This window comes from Diorhabda carinulata, chromosome 3, assembly GCF_026250575.1.
Source record: "Diorhabda carinulata isolate Delta chromosome 3, icDioCari1.1, whole genome shotgun sequence".
NCBI lineage: Eukaryota > Metazoa > Arthropoda > Insecta > Coleoptera > Chrysomelidae > Diorhabda > Diorhabda carinulata.
In genome coordinates, this window is record NC_079462.1 from 26,325,564 (window position 1) to 26,342,984 (window position 17,421).

The 17,421-nt window shown below is 29.8% G+C and overlaps 4 protein-coding genes across 11 annotated transcripts in view; 1 reads left to right on the forward strand and 3 right to left on the reverse strand.

Moving 5' to 3' along the window:
* The window catches only part of LOC130891862 (peripheral plasma membrane protein CASK), a 378,618-nt gene extending 377,432 nt beyond the window's left edge, over window positions 1-1,186 (reverse strand). For all 4 annotated transcript variants that reach the window (XM_057796917.1, XM_057796915.1, XM_057796916.1 and 1 more), the window contains exon 1: window positions 324-1,186. In XM_057796917.1, the coding sequence (XP_057652900.1) occupies window positions 324-382 (59 nt within the window). In that variant the 5' untranslated portion in view covers window positions 383-1,186. The remainder of the gene's footprint in view (window positions 1-323) is intronic.
* Window positions 1,187-2,504: 1,318 nt separating this feature from the next.
* On the forward strand, window positions 2,505-6,617 carry LOC130891323 (ADP-ribosylation factor-like protein 6-interacting protein 4). Of its 5 annotated transcripts, none has more exons than XM_057795967.1 (4): window positions 2,505-2,599; window positions 4,928-5,278; window positions 5,332-5,585; window positions 6,374-6,617. In XM_057795967.1, the coding sequence occupies exons 2-4, from the start codon at window positions 4,940-4,942 to the stop codon at window positions 6,504-6,506; spliced, it is 726 nt and encodes a 241-aa protein (XP_057651950.1). In that variant the 5' UTR covers window positions 2,505-2,599; window positions 4,928-4,939; the 3' UTR covers window positions 6,507-6,617. The 5 variants fall into 5 exon arrangements, with proteins under 5 accessions (XP_057651950.1, XP_057651947.1, XP_057651951.1 ...); XM_057795964.1 differs by lacking the exon at window positions 2,505-2,599 and adding an exon at window positions 4,430-4,565; XM_057795968.1 differs by lacking the exon at window positions 2,505-2,599 and adding an exon at window positions 4,569-4,855 and having other exon boundaries at window positions 4,906-5,278.
* LOC130891325 (probable peptidyl-tRNA hydrolase 2) lies at window positions 3,267-4,389 on the reverse strand. The gene is made up of 4 exons (XM_057795970.1): window positions 4,134-4,389; window positions 3,900-4,076; window positions 3,762-3,841; window positions 3,267-3,699 (listed from the first exon to the last, which is right to left on the reverse strand). Exons 1-4 carry the CDS (start codon window positions 4,224-4,226, stop codon window positions 3,498-3,500), a joined length of 552 nt encoding a protein of 183 aa, XP_057651953.1. The 5' UTR covers window positions 4,227-4,389; the 3' UTR covers window positions 3,267-3,497.
* A 5,856-nt stretch (window positions 6,618-12,473) lies between the features above and the next one.
* On the reverse strand, window positions 12,474-17,325 carry LOC130891326 (RING finger and transmembrane domain-containing protein 2). Its single transcript, XM_057795971.1, has 3 exons — window positions 16,281-17,325; window positions 13,551-13,766; window positions 12,474-12,935 (listed from the first exon to the last, which is right to left on the reverse strand). Exons 1-3 carry the CDS (start codon window positions 17,157-17,159, stop codon window positions 12,702-12,704), a joined length of 1,329 nt encoding a protein of 442 aa, XP_057651954.1. The 5' UTR covers window positions 17,160-17,325; the 3' UTR covers window positions 12,474-12,701.
* Window positions 17,326-17,421: the final 96 nt, after the last annotated feature.

Below are 17,421 nucleotides of genomic sequence, written 5' to 3' on the forward strand. Positions count from 1 at the left end.
AAAGTTTATTTGGTAGGAAATTGAGTACAGTCCAACATTTTACCAATTAATATGTGAGTCAATGTAAGTAGAAAAGGTGAAGTCATGAGGCTAAAATTGCAATTACTTTTTTAGTACAACCTACCTATTTTTTGATACTTTTGATATTTACTTAAAGACGATATAAAAAAATTTATTCATGTTATCAAAATCAACAATTTGGTACTGTAACTTTACAATTTCGATTACCCATAATAGAAACTATTTTCCCAAATTTTATATAATGAATAGGGTTATTCATTCTTTCTAGTGTGTATATGAATGAAGGAAATAGAAAAACAAACCTTCCGATTTCCTCGCAGAGTTCATAGACTTCGTCAAAAAGTACCTCTTCTTCCGTCATTTTAAAAAAAAATAACTCGAAAACGAAACACGATTATAATATTAAGGATGAATGCATTACAGAATTTTGATGGGTTAGCTAATAAAAGTTTCAAACGAATCGCCCGCACTATAGGTTGTCATTTGAAAACACCACAGGTCACTATGTGCAAAGTGGGTGAGGCTAAATGTACCGGGATTTATGCAAGAAACACTCCGAACCGCGATAAGTGTTGCCTAAAATCAGGCGTGAGAGTACACAATATCCCTTTAAAATGGCCGCACCTACAGTATAAACATAATCCAGTGTGTTTTTCCTTCTCTAAAGAAGCACTTTAGTGGGGTATGTGCACAAAAAAATTATAAAGATTCGATGACAACATCACGGCAACCAAAACGGAATATTTACCGAAGGCTACTAGACGAAAACACGTTTGTATTAACGAAAATCCAATGGAAACTGACAGCAGTGATCGGTGACGATTCTAGCGCGCCGGGCCCTTGTCATTATCACACATGCGCTGCGCATTTTCAAAAGTGAATTACGAATACTTGACAATTTTTTAATGTAATTTAATATTGTTTTAATACTGACACATCATCATTGCAAGAAGTGAAGATAAAATCATTTCACATATTTGCTATTGAATGGTGATAAGAGTCTACAATTACATACAGGGAATTCAAAAAATAGAATACGCTTCTTTTTATTGTCACAAAGAAAATTGGAAGAGGTTATTAAATTAATTTGAATACAATAAAAACTAAGTTAAATAATCACAAATTATAAAATCGTAGGATGAAAAAGCAAAAAATATTTAGTAAGTGGAAGATTAAAAATAGTTTCATGCAGCTATAAGTAGAGATTACTTTTTATTTTTTTAATAAGACAGATAATTGAAAATATTATAAAAATAATTAATAACTTTGTTATATCCCCAAATTATCATAACACTGTACTGGCTAGATATCAACTCTACAATATGGAAAAATTTTGGTTACTTCCATGGTACAAAATTATCGAAATATTTTTAAAATATATGTAAGGTCTGTGCTCATATTTCAACATCTTATTAAATTCAATCAAATCCTGAGTTACTGAGTACGAATAATTATAGACAGAGTTGATTGCGGCAAATATTGTAAATTGTTTTTTTTTTCTACCTGGAATTATTATTTGAATATAAATTAATTTTTTTATTGTCTCTACAGCAATAAAATAAAATTGCAATTCTAATACACTTTAGTCTTTTCAAGTAAAAGGAGATAAAAAAGAAGAACAGTGATAAAGACATTTTTGGAGTCATTTTATCGATGTTTTCACGCCTTCAATTTACATTACAGTGAAATTTTTCTATCAAATGAGTTACAGAATAATCTGTAGTTTTTGGTATGTTAGATCCTATTTAAATATCAATGTATTTTCAAAAAAATCTTATTGAGATGACACTTCAACTTATTGAAAAATATATAGTTTTTCTTAGTAAACGAACGCGAAGATGTGATAAAATGTATTTTAAAAAAGATTAATTATCCTTATCTTTCACACTAGTTAATCTTCATAAATTGTAATTCGGTCTCTTTATAATTAAACGCGTTAAAAAGAAAACTGTCACTACCATCAGCAGTTTCTGTTTTGGAAACTAATTCGTGACCTGGTTATTTAGGCGGTTTAAAAAGCCTTATGCAGATCCGTATTCTTAACTATTTGAAATTTTCTTCTGCAAAACCAAAATATTAAATTGGTATTCTATTCATTGAGTAGAAAAAGTGGAAATTTAAAAAAATGTACTTGAATGTGAAAGAAACTTTTTTTTTTGGTTTCTCTGCGAGTTTATCCTACAGATCACTGGACAGTTGTCTGCATATGAATACTTTAGCTGTGTGCTTTTAAACATAAATGTGGCATGAATAAATTGTTCAATTAGCAAAAAAATGGATATTTTGTGATATAGGTGGTTTCACAATAAGGCCGGCAAAATACAATATAAAAAAAATCTAGAAAAACCAGAGTTGATTTGATTTTTGTGAAAAAATATGCCCAAAGTGTACAGTACATAGCCTTATTTTTATATGTGATATGGGATCTAAAATTCAATGAACATTCTTGACAATGTTTTATAATTGATTTATACGTACAACAGGTATATACAGTAAAAATACGTTCCGACAAACTAGGGCTTAATTAGTTATCTTAACATGGAAATTATGGGTTTAGGAGAAGATGGATAGAAAATTGGTAGGTATTAAATTTTGTAATTGTAATTATGTTATAAATATTATTTCATTGTTTAAATCTATTAAACCATCCTCGACTAACAACGAAAGGTTCACTTATTTTACTTGCCTCAGACTGAATGTACTTTAAAATTAATTTCCTCTATAGTTGCAGTTGCTGGTGTCAGTATTTTTTCTTCATTCTCAAGAATTGTCCTTTTAGTTCCTTTAGTGCAGCACTAATTTGAGATTTTCACCAAAATCTAATCATCTATTCACTTGCATTTTAGTGAAATGCCTTTTCCAGTTGCTTTCTTTTCTTTTTTTTATTATCACCCATGATAAAAACTAAAGATCATAATATTTGTCTCTGTATTTATCCCTATGGTATTATATAAATTTATACCGCCACAATAATGTCAACAAATATTTCATACAATAAAAATGCATCTGTACAGCACATCAGCACAACTACATACACTGTTTCTGATATGGTATTTGGAAACCTAGTGCTGCACACAATTACGAGAAATCCCTGGGTTGAAATAAAAGAGCACTAAACTGAAACAGCATTAAACAGGGTCTTACTATATGTAAAAAATAAGCACTTTAATCTTCAAGATTTTCTATACCTAAAAGCCAAATTTAAAAATAATGTTAACTACACGTGTAAGCGGTTATCTAAAGCATTTTGTCATGATAAACTTTATTACAAGCTTTCATCAAATAATTCTATAACAAGATAAATATGAATATAATCATTTTCAACCCATCATGCAAGAGTTTTCAATTCAAAAGTATACATGGATTATCCTTACAGGAATAACATATGCAATGAAATTTTTTATAAATGATAAAAAAATAATTTACAGTTCAGTTGCTAACAAAATTAACATTTTGGCTACAAGGATATCAGCATATCACAATAAATTAAGTGTTCCAGTAATATGATTGACATCTTCTTCTAATCCAAATAAACTAAGAACTGTAACTGAGCCTGGTGCTATCTGAGTGTGGCCTGCATCACGAACTAGGTAACAAGGAATATCTTTCTCTTTTGCTTTTTCAAAGAGCATTTCTAAATGTGTTGCATCAATTCCTTTCAGTACTATTTTTTTCTCCCTAAAACAGATTATTACACAATTTATGGTTCATTTAATTTTAAAATAATTATCTCCCTTTACCCATAGTACTCCCAAGCTTCTAATTCAACCTTCTTTTCCACCATGATTTCTCGAAACAATCCTAAGCAAGCATGACCTACCTAAAAAAATCCTAAATTTATGTTTTAAAAACTTGTCTTTTGATGCATTTTATCTTACTTGGGCCGCAATTTTTCCTACTCCCATTTTTAGAGAACCATTTACTACAAATATCATTTTGTAATTGTCGGAACTACCTTGTTTTGCATCAAGAATAAAGTCCGTAGATTCTTCTTCAGGGTTACTAAATACATATTCGACAGCCTCATCCAATATATTCCCTGTACAGAAAAGGGCCTAAAATTGAGTTTTCAAAATGTTGCGTATAATTACTTATTGAAACTTCTATGTTACCTGTACAGCAAGATCGTGATTTATTCCCATAGAAACTAACTGATGCAAAAATTCTTCATTTGGCTTAAATTCAATTTGACCTTGATCATTCATATTTTGAGAATTAATAAATGAGCAAATTTCAATTTCAATTTTTTGCTATAACAATGTGGCAGACTGATATTAGAAAAGGTTAGGTTCCTGTTTTTCTTCCTAAAAATCGATTTTCTGTGGCTCTGTATAACTAGGCTTTTTGAAATATAATGTTTAGTGATTTGACATTCAGTATAAGTTTCAAATTTTAAGCGACGGTTCATAAAAAATTATAAAGCTTACAATATAAATACAAGAGTGGTAGAAAATTTATAGGGGTAACGTAAAAAATATTAGTTTGCTTATGTTCCTCAACGCTAAGATATTTTAACTTTGAGTGTTGACACTTGACAAATTAAGGTTAGTTTTATGTATAATTTATACTGAATTTTCAAAATATATTATGTTACCTCAGATTGAAAACTTAATCAAAAAGTTCAATGGAATTCGTACAAATTTTGAATGAGAATCAAATTATTCTCATAAATCATCTATAATTAAAACAGCATAAACCTATGGAATAGTTTCAAATACGTACCTATTGTTTGAAAGTTATTTTTTCCTTAGTTTCGTCAATTTGATATAAGGTATTCGTAAACTTTCATGTGTGGTACAAAAAATAAATTGTTTATGAGATTGCATATGTAGAGGTAATATTTATGGGGAGGTTCTGAGAACCAAACTTAAGTAAATTCATCAGAACTCTGTAATATTCTTTCCAGGCTGGTTAAAAAATGACAAAGAATAAATATAAAAATGGAAATGAAGAAAAGAACAGCAAAGTTAAAGTAAAGCAGAAAAGAAAAGCAGACAGTTCAGAAAGTGATGATGATAAAACAGAAACAAATAAATCCTACAAGAAAAAACGTAATGCAGAGACCTCAACTAGTTCGTCCTCGTCAGATTCTAGCAGTTCTACAAGTAGCACCAGCAGTGACTCAAGCACTGATCATGTTTCTAAATCAAAAAATAAAGTAAGGAAAAAGAGAAAAAAATCAAGTTCTACCTCGACAACCAGTAGTTCAAGTGAATCTTCAGTTTCAGAAGAAAAAAACAATAAAAAGAAAAGAAAGGTATTCAAAATTTATTGATATTCCTTTAATTAAATAATTTTTGTTTACTTTAGGTTTTAAGAAAAAAACGACCGCCTAAAGAAACAGGCACATCATCCACATCAATTACATCTAGTAGTAGTTCATCTAGTGATGAGAAGTCTAAGAAGAAAAAGAAGGGAAAATTGAGAGAGACAAATGATTCAATGGATATTCCATTAAGCTTAATGGATAAAAGTAAATCACTGGCTCCAATGAGTAAGGAAGAATGGGAAAAGAAACAAGCCACAATTAAGAGAGTTTTTGATGAATCTACTGGGCGTCACAGGTAAAACGAAATAGAATATTTAAAGATCTCTTAGAAATATATTCTTACAGTGTTAAAATATGTTGAACTGTCTGAGCTCACCTGGAATTAAGTATGCGTCCAATTTTTTTGTATGAAAGAGCTTAATCATGAGACCTATGTTAAATTTATCAAAAATAAATTAATATCATTGGTATAACGCCATTCTACTAGCATTGCCGTTTTTAAGGCAGTGGACAAACTGTAGGTAAGCAAAGAAGGTCTGATCACAAGGGACATGTAAATTGGCTGTTGGGGGCCACTGAAATGGATTACTAGTTCTATGAAATAGAGGAGAAAATTATAGTACATATCCTCTGCAATTATCAAGGAGAGAAATAGTAGAAGCCCAGAACATCTTGAGAGCTTTTATAGACAATGGTGACAAAGGGGACTAGACAAGCAATTAGGAGAGATGAGGCTTCCCATTCTTAGCATTAGTATGAAACATATAAGAAAATCGAGAGATAATACAATTGACTGTAAAAAGCAGGAGACAAAATGTGAAATTCATGCCTAAAAAGTTATAAACCTTGATTTCTGTAATTCTTGAGCTCTCTTAAATGTAAAACCTGTGGTGTGTTGGAGTATTATTTTAATTGAACCCACTTTTAAGGAAACAATATATTTGGATTGATATATTTTAATTGTATTCCATTTATCATTACGGATAATTTTTCAGCTTATAAATAGAAAATATAGAAGTATATGGTTCAGATATCTATTTGTAAGTGTTTCAATACGACTTTTGAAACATGTTTTTTTACTAGGTTGATAAAAGGAGATGGAGAAATATTGGAAGAAATCGTTAGTAGAGAACGACACAAAGAAATTAATAAAAATGCTACCAAAGGAGATGGAGAATACTTTCAAAATAAATTATCCAATACTTTAAAGAAATAGCTTTAAGTAGTTATATGTTTTCTTAAATTCGTAAAATATTTTTAATATAGCTATTCAATAAAATGTAGTAATTAGATTTTAATCGTTGAAAAATAAAGTACTTAATATGTTGATGACTCAATTTTATTATATGAGCTCTTTAAAGTATATGCAATTCTACAACATTGTAATTATTAATTCTCTTTTATTTTAAATTATTCTGTTTTGATCTATTGACAACACTGCGATACATTTCTAGTGTCCCTTTTTTTAATTGTTTAATTGTTCATCTTCTCAACTTTTGAGTTATAATGTACCATATATTTTTAGCCTTGGTAAACATCGAAATGTTGGCATTTTAAAAAACTCCTGGATCCACAACACCATTCGAAAATTACTATAGTGAAAGTTAAGAATTGCAGTACTAGATTCTGGGGAAAATAGTACACACTATAGAACTATTCTGGTATTATTCAAGAACTGAGAAAATTGTTGAAATGTTGGTATTTATCAGTATAGAAACAGTAACTGATATTAGAAGATTTTATCCTCATTATTTCTTCTGATATTGGAGTCATTGGGATTTCACGTTATGTTTTTTACATGACATAACTTACCACACATGGACAAAGTTACAATAAACAAGATTCAATATCCTTGGTATTACCCTTGATAAAAAACTTTCTTGGAAAAGCCGTATAGAAAATATTAATACTAAATGCAACAAGGTTTTATACTTCCTAAAATAAACACAAAGGACATAGTGGGTAGCCGAACCTCATAGTTGCATTACTTTCTATAAAACATATATTAGATCAATTATTGATTATGGATGTACTCTCTATGGTACCACAACGCCAAGTTAATGGAAGAAAATTGAAATTTTACAGAACAGTACCCTACGTCTTTGTATTGGTGCAATGAAATTTACACCCAATAGAACCAATTTGAGTAGAGGCATTAGAACTTCGAAGAAATTTACTAACAGAAAAAATGATTGTCAAATCGTACCACAGACAATCAACAATAATTAACAACATTTCGGAATTGAATACATATGACCTCACAAACAAATATTGGGGCAAAAACTTTCACCCATTACATGCCTCTCATTCAGGGAAAATTACAATTTATGGGAGAATCTAGATATTACAAAAACATGTAACCATCGAGTTTTTGATTTCTTCATAGCACTGTACCTGTTGAAATTCAAAAATATGAACAAACTGCCAGAAATGTACTGGCATCTTATTTATGAAAATAATATAATTATATCGACATAACGAGTGATTTTTTTGCTGGCAATACTGTTTTTGACGGATCACGTATGAATCGTGTCTTGTATCATTGTCAAACTTGTTCATGCTCAGTTAAGAGAGTGCATCGCGCACTTCTTCCAATTTATGGGCAGTTTGGTCCGCATACTGAGGGAATTATTCGGGAGCTTGTGACTAATTTCCGAACCCAGTTTACATTATTGGACATTAAACCACTAACACTCAAACGTACAGTGAGGATCGAAGAAAATATTGCAGCTGTATCCGCCAGTGCTACTGATGACCGGGAAATGTCGATTCGCCGATGTTCGCAGCAATTGGGCCTCTGTTACTCCACTACGTGGAAAATTTTGCGAAAGGATTTGGTTGCATGGATACGTCAACAAGCAAAATTGCCGCATCTGGAGTGAAGAGCTACCAATTCATCCCGACAAAGTGACTGTTTGATGTGGATTATAGACCGGTGGCATCATCGGGCCGAACTTCTTCAAAAGCGACGATGGCCGGAACGTTACTGACACGCGAAACAATGGCCAAATTGAGAGCCGTTTTCGGTGAACATTTAATCTCACGTTTGCAGAAACGATCGATATTATCAAAGCTCTGGAATTCATTGAACGACATGGTTATAAAAAATCTATCATAATATCGGACTCCTTATCAGTTCTCACAAGAATTACTCAACCTTTTGATATAAATGACACTTTTGAAAATCAAACTATTCTAAAAATTAAACTGAAAGCTAATGAGCTACACATAAAAGCACATATCAGTCATAACGAGCAAGTAGACAATCCAGCAAAAGAAACCATAAGATACGGACTGCCAATAAATAACAAAATAATCGCGGAAAAAGCTTTAAATCAAACAAAAATTGAGTTGAAAGAAGGATGGAAGCACAACGTTTCTTTTATCATTTCTAATTACGTGTATTTAATTAAGAAATAATTACTTCCAAATAGACAATTTTGGGTCAAATTTGGGGAGCTATGGGATGTATAATTTACAATTTTATTATATGTACCTCAAGATACGAATATTGTAACAAGAAACCAACAAAATATATACAATATCCAGATATTTTCAGTCATTATTTGCATTGGATACTGAACACACTGGTTACACCAACACTCACAATTACACTATCCGACGCGCGTTTCAGTAACTAAGTTATCGTCTCCAGAAACTGGAAGTAAATTAGTTTAGTGTAATTGTGAGTGTTAGTAGTGTAGTGGTGGTGTAAACAGTGTATTCAATATAAATATCACCAACGGTACCAAAAATTCCAACATAACTGCTATAGGAAGTATGGGTTACCTGAAAGTAACATAGTCACTAGAAGTAGATTCAACTTTGGACTAACATGCTATTAAGCATACCAACTTGTGCGATAGATGTAACCGTATGCGACTTGGAACACAGAACAAAGAAGAAATGTATGAAAATCTAATAAAAAATCGATGTTTTACTTCCATTTAACTTAATGAGCTTACTAGCATTTAATAAGGTAACTGTCTTTATCATTCTATTAAAATTCATTAGAGATTGCAACTATAATCTAGTTAGTTTCGTCTTCTCTGTTACTCAACCTATGAAACCTGTTCCTATGTGTCCGTTGCCTTTGGATTAGTCAACCTGAACGACTCCTGGGTATGAAACATATACTGTTAACCCATATAGGTACCTAATAATCCAGTTTATAGCAATTAAATAATTTTTTGCGTACGATACTTTTCATCCTTTTGTTTCCGAGATTTGTTACACTTCCTGTATATAATTTCATCCTACTAACACTTTTTTTTTAATTATAAGACTGTTTATAACAAAGTCGACGTTATCATTAAAGTTTGTATTGAAAATGTGTTATAACAAATATTAATTGAACTTTGAATATAAATATTTTCATTGTAATATTGTGTAATGAAAAACGTGATTCATGTTCATACAAAAACAAATTTTTATTCCATGTTAACAAATGAAAAAAAAAATAATTTTTCTTTTTAATTATAACAATTATATAACTATATATTTCCTCCAAAATTTATACCAAAATATTATCTTAATTCTAATTAGTCTACCTATACTATTATTTTTTACTAAATACAGAAGCAACTACAGCTTCAACATTTTCACATAAATATAAAAAATAGTAAATATCCGTAGAAAATACATGTATCTGTAAAGAATATGTTTAAATGGTAATTATCTAGATTTCGATGCGATATCGTTTACTTTTTGGGAATGTGGCAATGAAACACCAAAGTTGACTTTAATATATATTCCGAGCTTTCGAATACTTATGTATTCATCGTCTGGGATAAAATAAAGTTTACGACGATTTTAAATTTTGTTAATTCTTGTGAAAACGTTAAATTAATTGGTTTCATAATTCAATATTCAAAATGACGTTTAATAGAAATATTGATTCTGGTTACTATCAAACGTCATTTTTAATATTGCAAATGCAGCGGATTTGTCTACGTCTACAACCATCCACGAAGATTATAATGTAAGTAAACTAAATAAGTGCTAAAACGGTAAATAGAATGAACGCGAACATGACGCGGTCTTCATGTTCATAAATCTCAAAGAAAGTTCGACTTGTTGAGAAACTGTAAAAACGCACATAATGATCGCACGTGTACGCATTCTTGACGTCGAAGTAAACCGCTGAACGTCAAAAACATAACCTCACTTTCTAGTGTAGTTTGTAGTTAGATACCTTCTCTGAGTGAGAGCCTGATATAATTTGTACGTGCTCATGAGTGTTAATATAACAAACAGTCGACTGGATACAAGAAAGCTAAAATTTGGCATAATATAGGGAATCATTTTCCCATTTGAAAATTCCACCCCAAACAGGTAACTAACTTCCTGATCTAATCTACAACCAGGTTTTCTTATTGAGCGTTTTGTTGATCATATAAACCTCGATTCAATCTTCTATATTTAAAAAATTCGTCTTGATATATTCAAAATCGTTTATCACTATCCAAATTTCTTTATATAAAAACAATTTTAAAGTTATGTTTACGAGCGAACTAGCGTCATGCTCGCGTTCATACTGTGCACTGCTTAAGTCAGTTTTAGTAATGAGTGATGCGACGTTTCCAAAAAGTATCGATATATCGATATTTTTCTCTTGAGATATCGATGATAATATTTATATTTCAATAAATAACGATACATTGATTTTTTTTCATTTTCAACATATCTATTAGTCGTTCGATTTAGATTAATAACATGCGCGTTACCGCTACTTTTCTAGAGTTTAAAGAAAACTTACTCATTTTTTTAAATAAATAGAGAAATTTACATTTTTAGAATTTAAACTTAATCTTTTAGTCCAGTAACTAAAAATAAATGAAGTAAAAGCATCGGTATGCAAAGCTTTTAACAAGTAAACAGTCGGAATGGTTACTATCAGTCTTACCACACTATAGAAAAAATATTTTTTTTATTTAAATTTTAAGTTTTGAAATATTATTCAATGAAAAATCTACCATTTCAATAAGTAATATCAATGGTTATGGAAGGTAGAAAACTAGAAATTATTTAGGTTAGGTTCGGTTAGCTTTCTTATAAGTTTATATTAATTTACAATAATTCTCTACTTTTTATGAGTGTTGGATCTATCACAGAAGGATAGACGCGATAGTGAGATATATAAAAAAGATTTCCACCAAATTTCAGAGGAATCGATTCGGGTAGAACTTGAGATATCATGCCAACCACTTCAAAACAAGTAGTTTCAAGAAAAACGCGTTTAAAGTTTGGGAAACGATTCCAGTACAACAGTAGAATAACTTGTTCCACTCGGCCGGCTTAGACACTACTCACTAAATCTACTGTGTCTTCGGAAATAATGCGAATGTTTAAAAATCCATTTAGGACATATTTTTATGGGTCTTAACTTTGAAAGTATACAAAAAAATCTTTTTTTTTTTCAAATTTCTAGACCAGAATACCTTCTTAACAAGTAAACAGCTAGTATAAGGAATATTTCCGAGTTTTTTTTCTAATTATGGAATAATTTTATCAATTTAATTGATGAAAACAAGAAATTATTTAGGTTAGGTTAGCTTTATAACTTTGAGACCACACTAACGAGAAATGCTAATAATTATCGCTATAATGGACGTTAACTATAGGTGTAGCCAAGGCTTAACGCGATAATTTAACAACGGCTTCAATATTGCCGTTTGGCGATACCTCAAGTGGCGGTACATCAAAGAGATTTACGCGAGAATTGAAGGCATGAAGCGGCCACACTACGTATTGTTAGTGTGCGTCGTGAGCGCGACAGGATCGCACGTGTTTGTCTTTCAAATACGTACTATGGTTATGGAGTGGAGTACCGAGAAAGTACACACCTTGATATACGAGGTCTGGCTATGAAATAACGAAAGGGTGCAATATTTTAATGTAGACCGAAGTCAAGATGTCAAAAACAATTTCTATAAAAGAATAAATTTTTAATGAAAACAAACTCCAAACATGTAATACAAATACAAAAAAAAAATATTACTTAATCACTGAATAAAATTTACTACGAAAACCAATGAATGGGGTTATCAGAATGTATTTTGTGGTGCATAATAATAAAGTCGCTAAATTATAAATAGGGTCAAAAAACGAATTTTTTCAAATTTAGGACTTTGACTAATAGTAGGGACAGTTTAGGTATTAAATAAATTATATCACTCAAAAGTTACAAATAAACTTAATTTTTTTTTCAAATAAAAAATAAACAAGAGCAAACATTTTATGCAAATGATCATTAAAAAAAAACGTATCAAAAATAAATTTTTTTCCTATAAAACAATGTTGGTTAATATTCATATTACATCTTCATTTTATGAACTATGAAATATATGTGAAATGATATTTCAAAAAATGTATGCTATTGAACATCTTATTAACAAAAAAACCCTAATTATTAAAACAACTGCATAAAATATGCCGTAGATCCATCCCTCCATGAAGGATCATCTACTATTTTTGCCCTACAAAGTGGACAAGTTTGTTCTCTATCAAACCAAGTAGTAACACAACTTTCACAAAAGATGTGTCTACATTGAAGTAAAACGGGTGAATCATACTGATCATGACATATTGGACAATGATCACCAGCTGTTTGGATTTGATCTTTACTGGGCGAAGATCCAATGCTCTGAAATTTATAGAAATATTTCAGTTCTTGAAGTTCTATTTGTTTCATGAGTGTACTATTATTATTTTATGTTTTTAATCGTCTTAATTTTAGGTCTCTTCTGTAATAACATTAGTTTTTTTTAATAATTTTTGAAAGATAGATAAAAATTTTGACTTTTTGTCTACTTTATAACATAAGAGACCTAAATTCAAGACGATTTAGAAACATAAAGATATATAAAAGAAATAATATTTAATTTAATATTTAATGCTTATGCTTAAATGTGTACTTTGATGCATTGTATTTCTAAAAAAGTTTTTTACGCGATTTTAAATAGTTTATGTATAAAAATTGTTTAATTAAACATTATAAATGTTATATATTGTTAAAAATGAATTATAATTATCATTTAAATTAATCTGCCTATTGAACTAAAATATATGTACTTGAATGACTAGTAATGTGAAGATTTATTTTAATACCTATTATTTTTCTCATTAAGCCAAAACTCCTCTGAATTTGTTTGAGCAGATTGTACAATGATCTATGTATTAAGTTTCTGACATTATCCTTTGGTAAGTATTGGATAAGGATAAAACAGTATTTGAATTTCAAAATAAACTGGTGACTTACCACATTCTGAAGAAGTTTCAAACAAGCAACTTTCAGTAATTTCACCCTCAACATTAGGTCAGATCCTTTAGATATCATATAGAAAGCAGAGAGAAATACAGCCACGATTTTTTCAGGTCCTTGATACGATTCTAGTAAGTAGTACAACCAAGGTTGTATAGTAACAATACTTCTATACATTTGGGAAATTGCTTCTATAAACAAGTAGATTTTTCCCTGAAAAACATTTTTCCACAATGTTGTTAATTGTTAACCATACGATTATTGTATGAATGAAAAAATTGATAAAAACATTGATACCTACAATTAATATTTCACCTTTTGAAGTTAATTTGTCTCATTAGCATAAGTTTTGTCAAATTAACATTTTATTATAATTGAGTACTTTATTCATTGTATTTCTAATAATGTTTTTACACAAGTTGTACGAAAAAAATTATTTATTCACTATTATTCATAATTGAAAAATAAAGTTACGACAAAAAATTTTGTGGCATATTTATAAGTAAGAATTATAACACTGCCATACATAAAATGTGAAACATTAAAGCTCAGTTTTTCAAAAGTGATGTTTTTATTAAATTAATGTTATGAGCATATTTCATAACTTTTTTTAAATAATGACAGCTATCGAATTTTCAAACTTAAATGTTTATATATTTATATTTGTCTCGCCAAGTTTTCACAGTTAGAATCGCAGCAATTATATACATACTATACTTCAATAATAAATCATCTTTACACGAGAAAAAAAGTCTTAAGTTATTCAAATAATTAAGCTCTGAAGACTATCAGAAGTTTTAAGTCTGTCTGTTCAATATAGTACCTTAACCTGGCTGCCTGATCACGAATGTCACTTGGAAAATGAAAGGACAAACCTTCATGCCAAAAAAGGATTGGGAGAAGCTATGATAAGCTTATAGGTTTTTTGTAATATGTCTTGTTGAAGCATCTGTCAAAAACTGGGTGTGACAGACAGTCCCAAATGTGGTGCCTCCAAACACTAGGTAAAGTGATTTATCAAATGCTGCTCACTTAAATTCACACTAAACCTTATGATCTAAGGTAATATTTGGAATAACTTATTGGGATTTAAAAACTTAACAGAAGAATAGCAACTGTACAACACAAATATTACATGAGAAAGCTAATGCCAAATTTTTTAAACCTAATTAAAAGGAGGAGCTTGGATACAGCATTCTAATAACAGATTAGAAAAATTACAACAAAACTATTGAGGTTACAGTTCAAGAGTATGTTTATAGTCCCCTTATTACACAATCTAATCTAATTTATTCTTTTATTCAAATATAAGAAAAGACAAAGGCAATGTTCCAATTGTTTTTTTTTTCAAATCTTATTTATATTTTATGAAATGATAAAATTAATCATTATTACTTACATAACATTTTTAAACGTTTTGGGTAAATAAAAATTTGAAAATCAAATATATTACAGTCATTTAATTGGAAATATAGAATTTACTAGAAAGTTTTTCCAGTAGTTTTTAAAATTGGTAATTTTATAGATTTTAATGTGCCCTTTAATCCGAATTTTAACTTTGCCAACTTGTATTTTTGCTGCTCGCACCGCCATATTGGAAAAATTGAGCCTAAAAGTAGTTATTTTACGATATTTCGTTCCCGACTCTTTCAAATTTGGATTTATTCGAAGCACATTTTAATAAATTTCATTTTTCAGCAAGAATAAAATTTGGTCTGCAGCTGTTTTATCTATGGTACTTTTAATAGAAATTTTCCCCTTACCTGGTTTGATAAAGGGCTGTCAAAAGAATAATATCTACATATTTAACAAGAACTATTACAAATTCAAATGCAGATGAAACACTTATTCCAGTATTCACTTAGCGTATATACATCTTCTGTGGCTTATTTGACTATAAAGTTTGTGTATTAATTTATATTTTATGATTTGGAGAAACAAAACAATCGGTAACATTACTATTTATCTAGCACCTATGGACTTGTAGTGAGTATAACCAATAACCTGCCTCATCCTGAACTGTACACATGGACTGAGCTGTCTCATCTTAAAGCTGACTCATGCCCAAACTTGCATCATGTTTAAATTTGTCTCACCCTAAACTTGTGTACATCATTGACAATGAGTAATAACCAAAACATGTATTGGAGTACACTTTAAGGCGTTCATTCGCCAAAACTATTGAATATGAAAAAATGGTTGAAACATAAATTGTTTCTAGTTTCATTTTGGACATAAATGTTTTTATTGTAAAATGAGTCATAAAGGAGATGTTGTCAAAAAACTGCTTTTGTGCGCCATTTTTGCAATATGGTGGTGTGAGCAGCAAAATATATAAAGTTACCAAAAATCAAAACTCCTGGAAAAGTTTCCTCGTAACAAACACTAAATGATTGTATTAATAACACAACTTTCCATAAAACACTGCAATATAATAAAAGAAAATTGAAAAGCTCTAATTCATATTTGCTTTTAACTTAATTTTTTTGTATTTTCCAGTTAACTTTCAAATATTGCGCTATATTTTCATATGACTTAGAATGTTTATTTTTAAAATTTTTGAAATAACTATTTTTTAATAATCTGATATACAAATAAAATAAAAGATTCATTGGATAAATAAACCAAAAAATGTTCAGTTGCTTTTTGTATAAATAGGCAACTTTTTTAGTGTATTATACTATTAAAAAAAATCGCCAGATTAATCTATCATTGAATGATACGTACCCTTTTTTTAAAATCCAGCACTGCTCCAGGCAACATTGTTAATAGAATTTTAACAGAAACCGTCAATAATTTCAGCGTAAAATCAGTAATAGTTACAATCCACAACAAGTTCCAAACAGTAAGTGTGTGTGTAAATGATCTTATTAATACCAAATTCAATATAACATTAAAATCATGTAGATCATCAGCAAACACATAATGAATAAATAGAAGACACACTATAATATATAACAACTCCAGAGCAAGTGAGCCTTTACTTCTTCTTTGTCTTTTGATAGTTTCCCTTTTAACAACTGAATTTGTATGTGCAAATGTTATAAATAATACAGCTAAAATAAAAATTCCATCATGATAGTCATAAAGAGATTTAGCTATTAGTATTAAAACAAAAGGAACATATTTTGATAACACTTTAAGAAACTGTTGAGCTTCAGCTACAGTCTGATTTCTTTCATCATTCTCTGTATTGTTATTATCAGCATTATTTCCTGGGTTTATTTCATTTTCCGGTTGAATAGGAATTTCAGGATCCCTGGTCGGTTCTACTTCTAAATTAATATAAAAACTATCATTATGACTTTCATTAGCTGGTCTAGGAACAGTCTGTTCAGATTGAGGTCTACTTAGAAAGTTAGTAACTTCTGCATTGACTGATCGCGCAGTTTCCACAAGAGGCTCTAAATCTCTAATGACTGTAGTTATGCTATCCCGCAATTGTCTTGCACTTTCTACTGTTCTTCTCTGAAAAGAAGCTGGAGCAGATATTGAAGATAAGTTGCTATTACTAGTTGCATGAAAAAATGTCCTCGACTGAGGTTGAGTTAGATCAACTGACTGACTTCTTTGGAAAGAAAAGTTTTGATTCGTATTGTGCGTCATATTTATTTATCTTCTCTTATGACATAAAGTATGTATGGTATAACTCAATTTAATAACCTAAACACTAATGATCACAGTACACTACAATAATATAAATAATTTACCAAAAAGATATCTATTTATTTTTTTATATGACAGAACAAAGTTTAATTACTGAAAGTTGGACAACCTGAAAGATAAATCAACTTATTTTTTATTGTAAGTCATATTTTAGAGTTCTACTACATTGTCTATGTTGTAATTTACATATTTTTCGTAGATT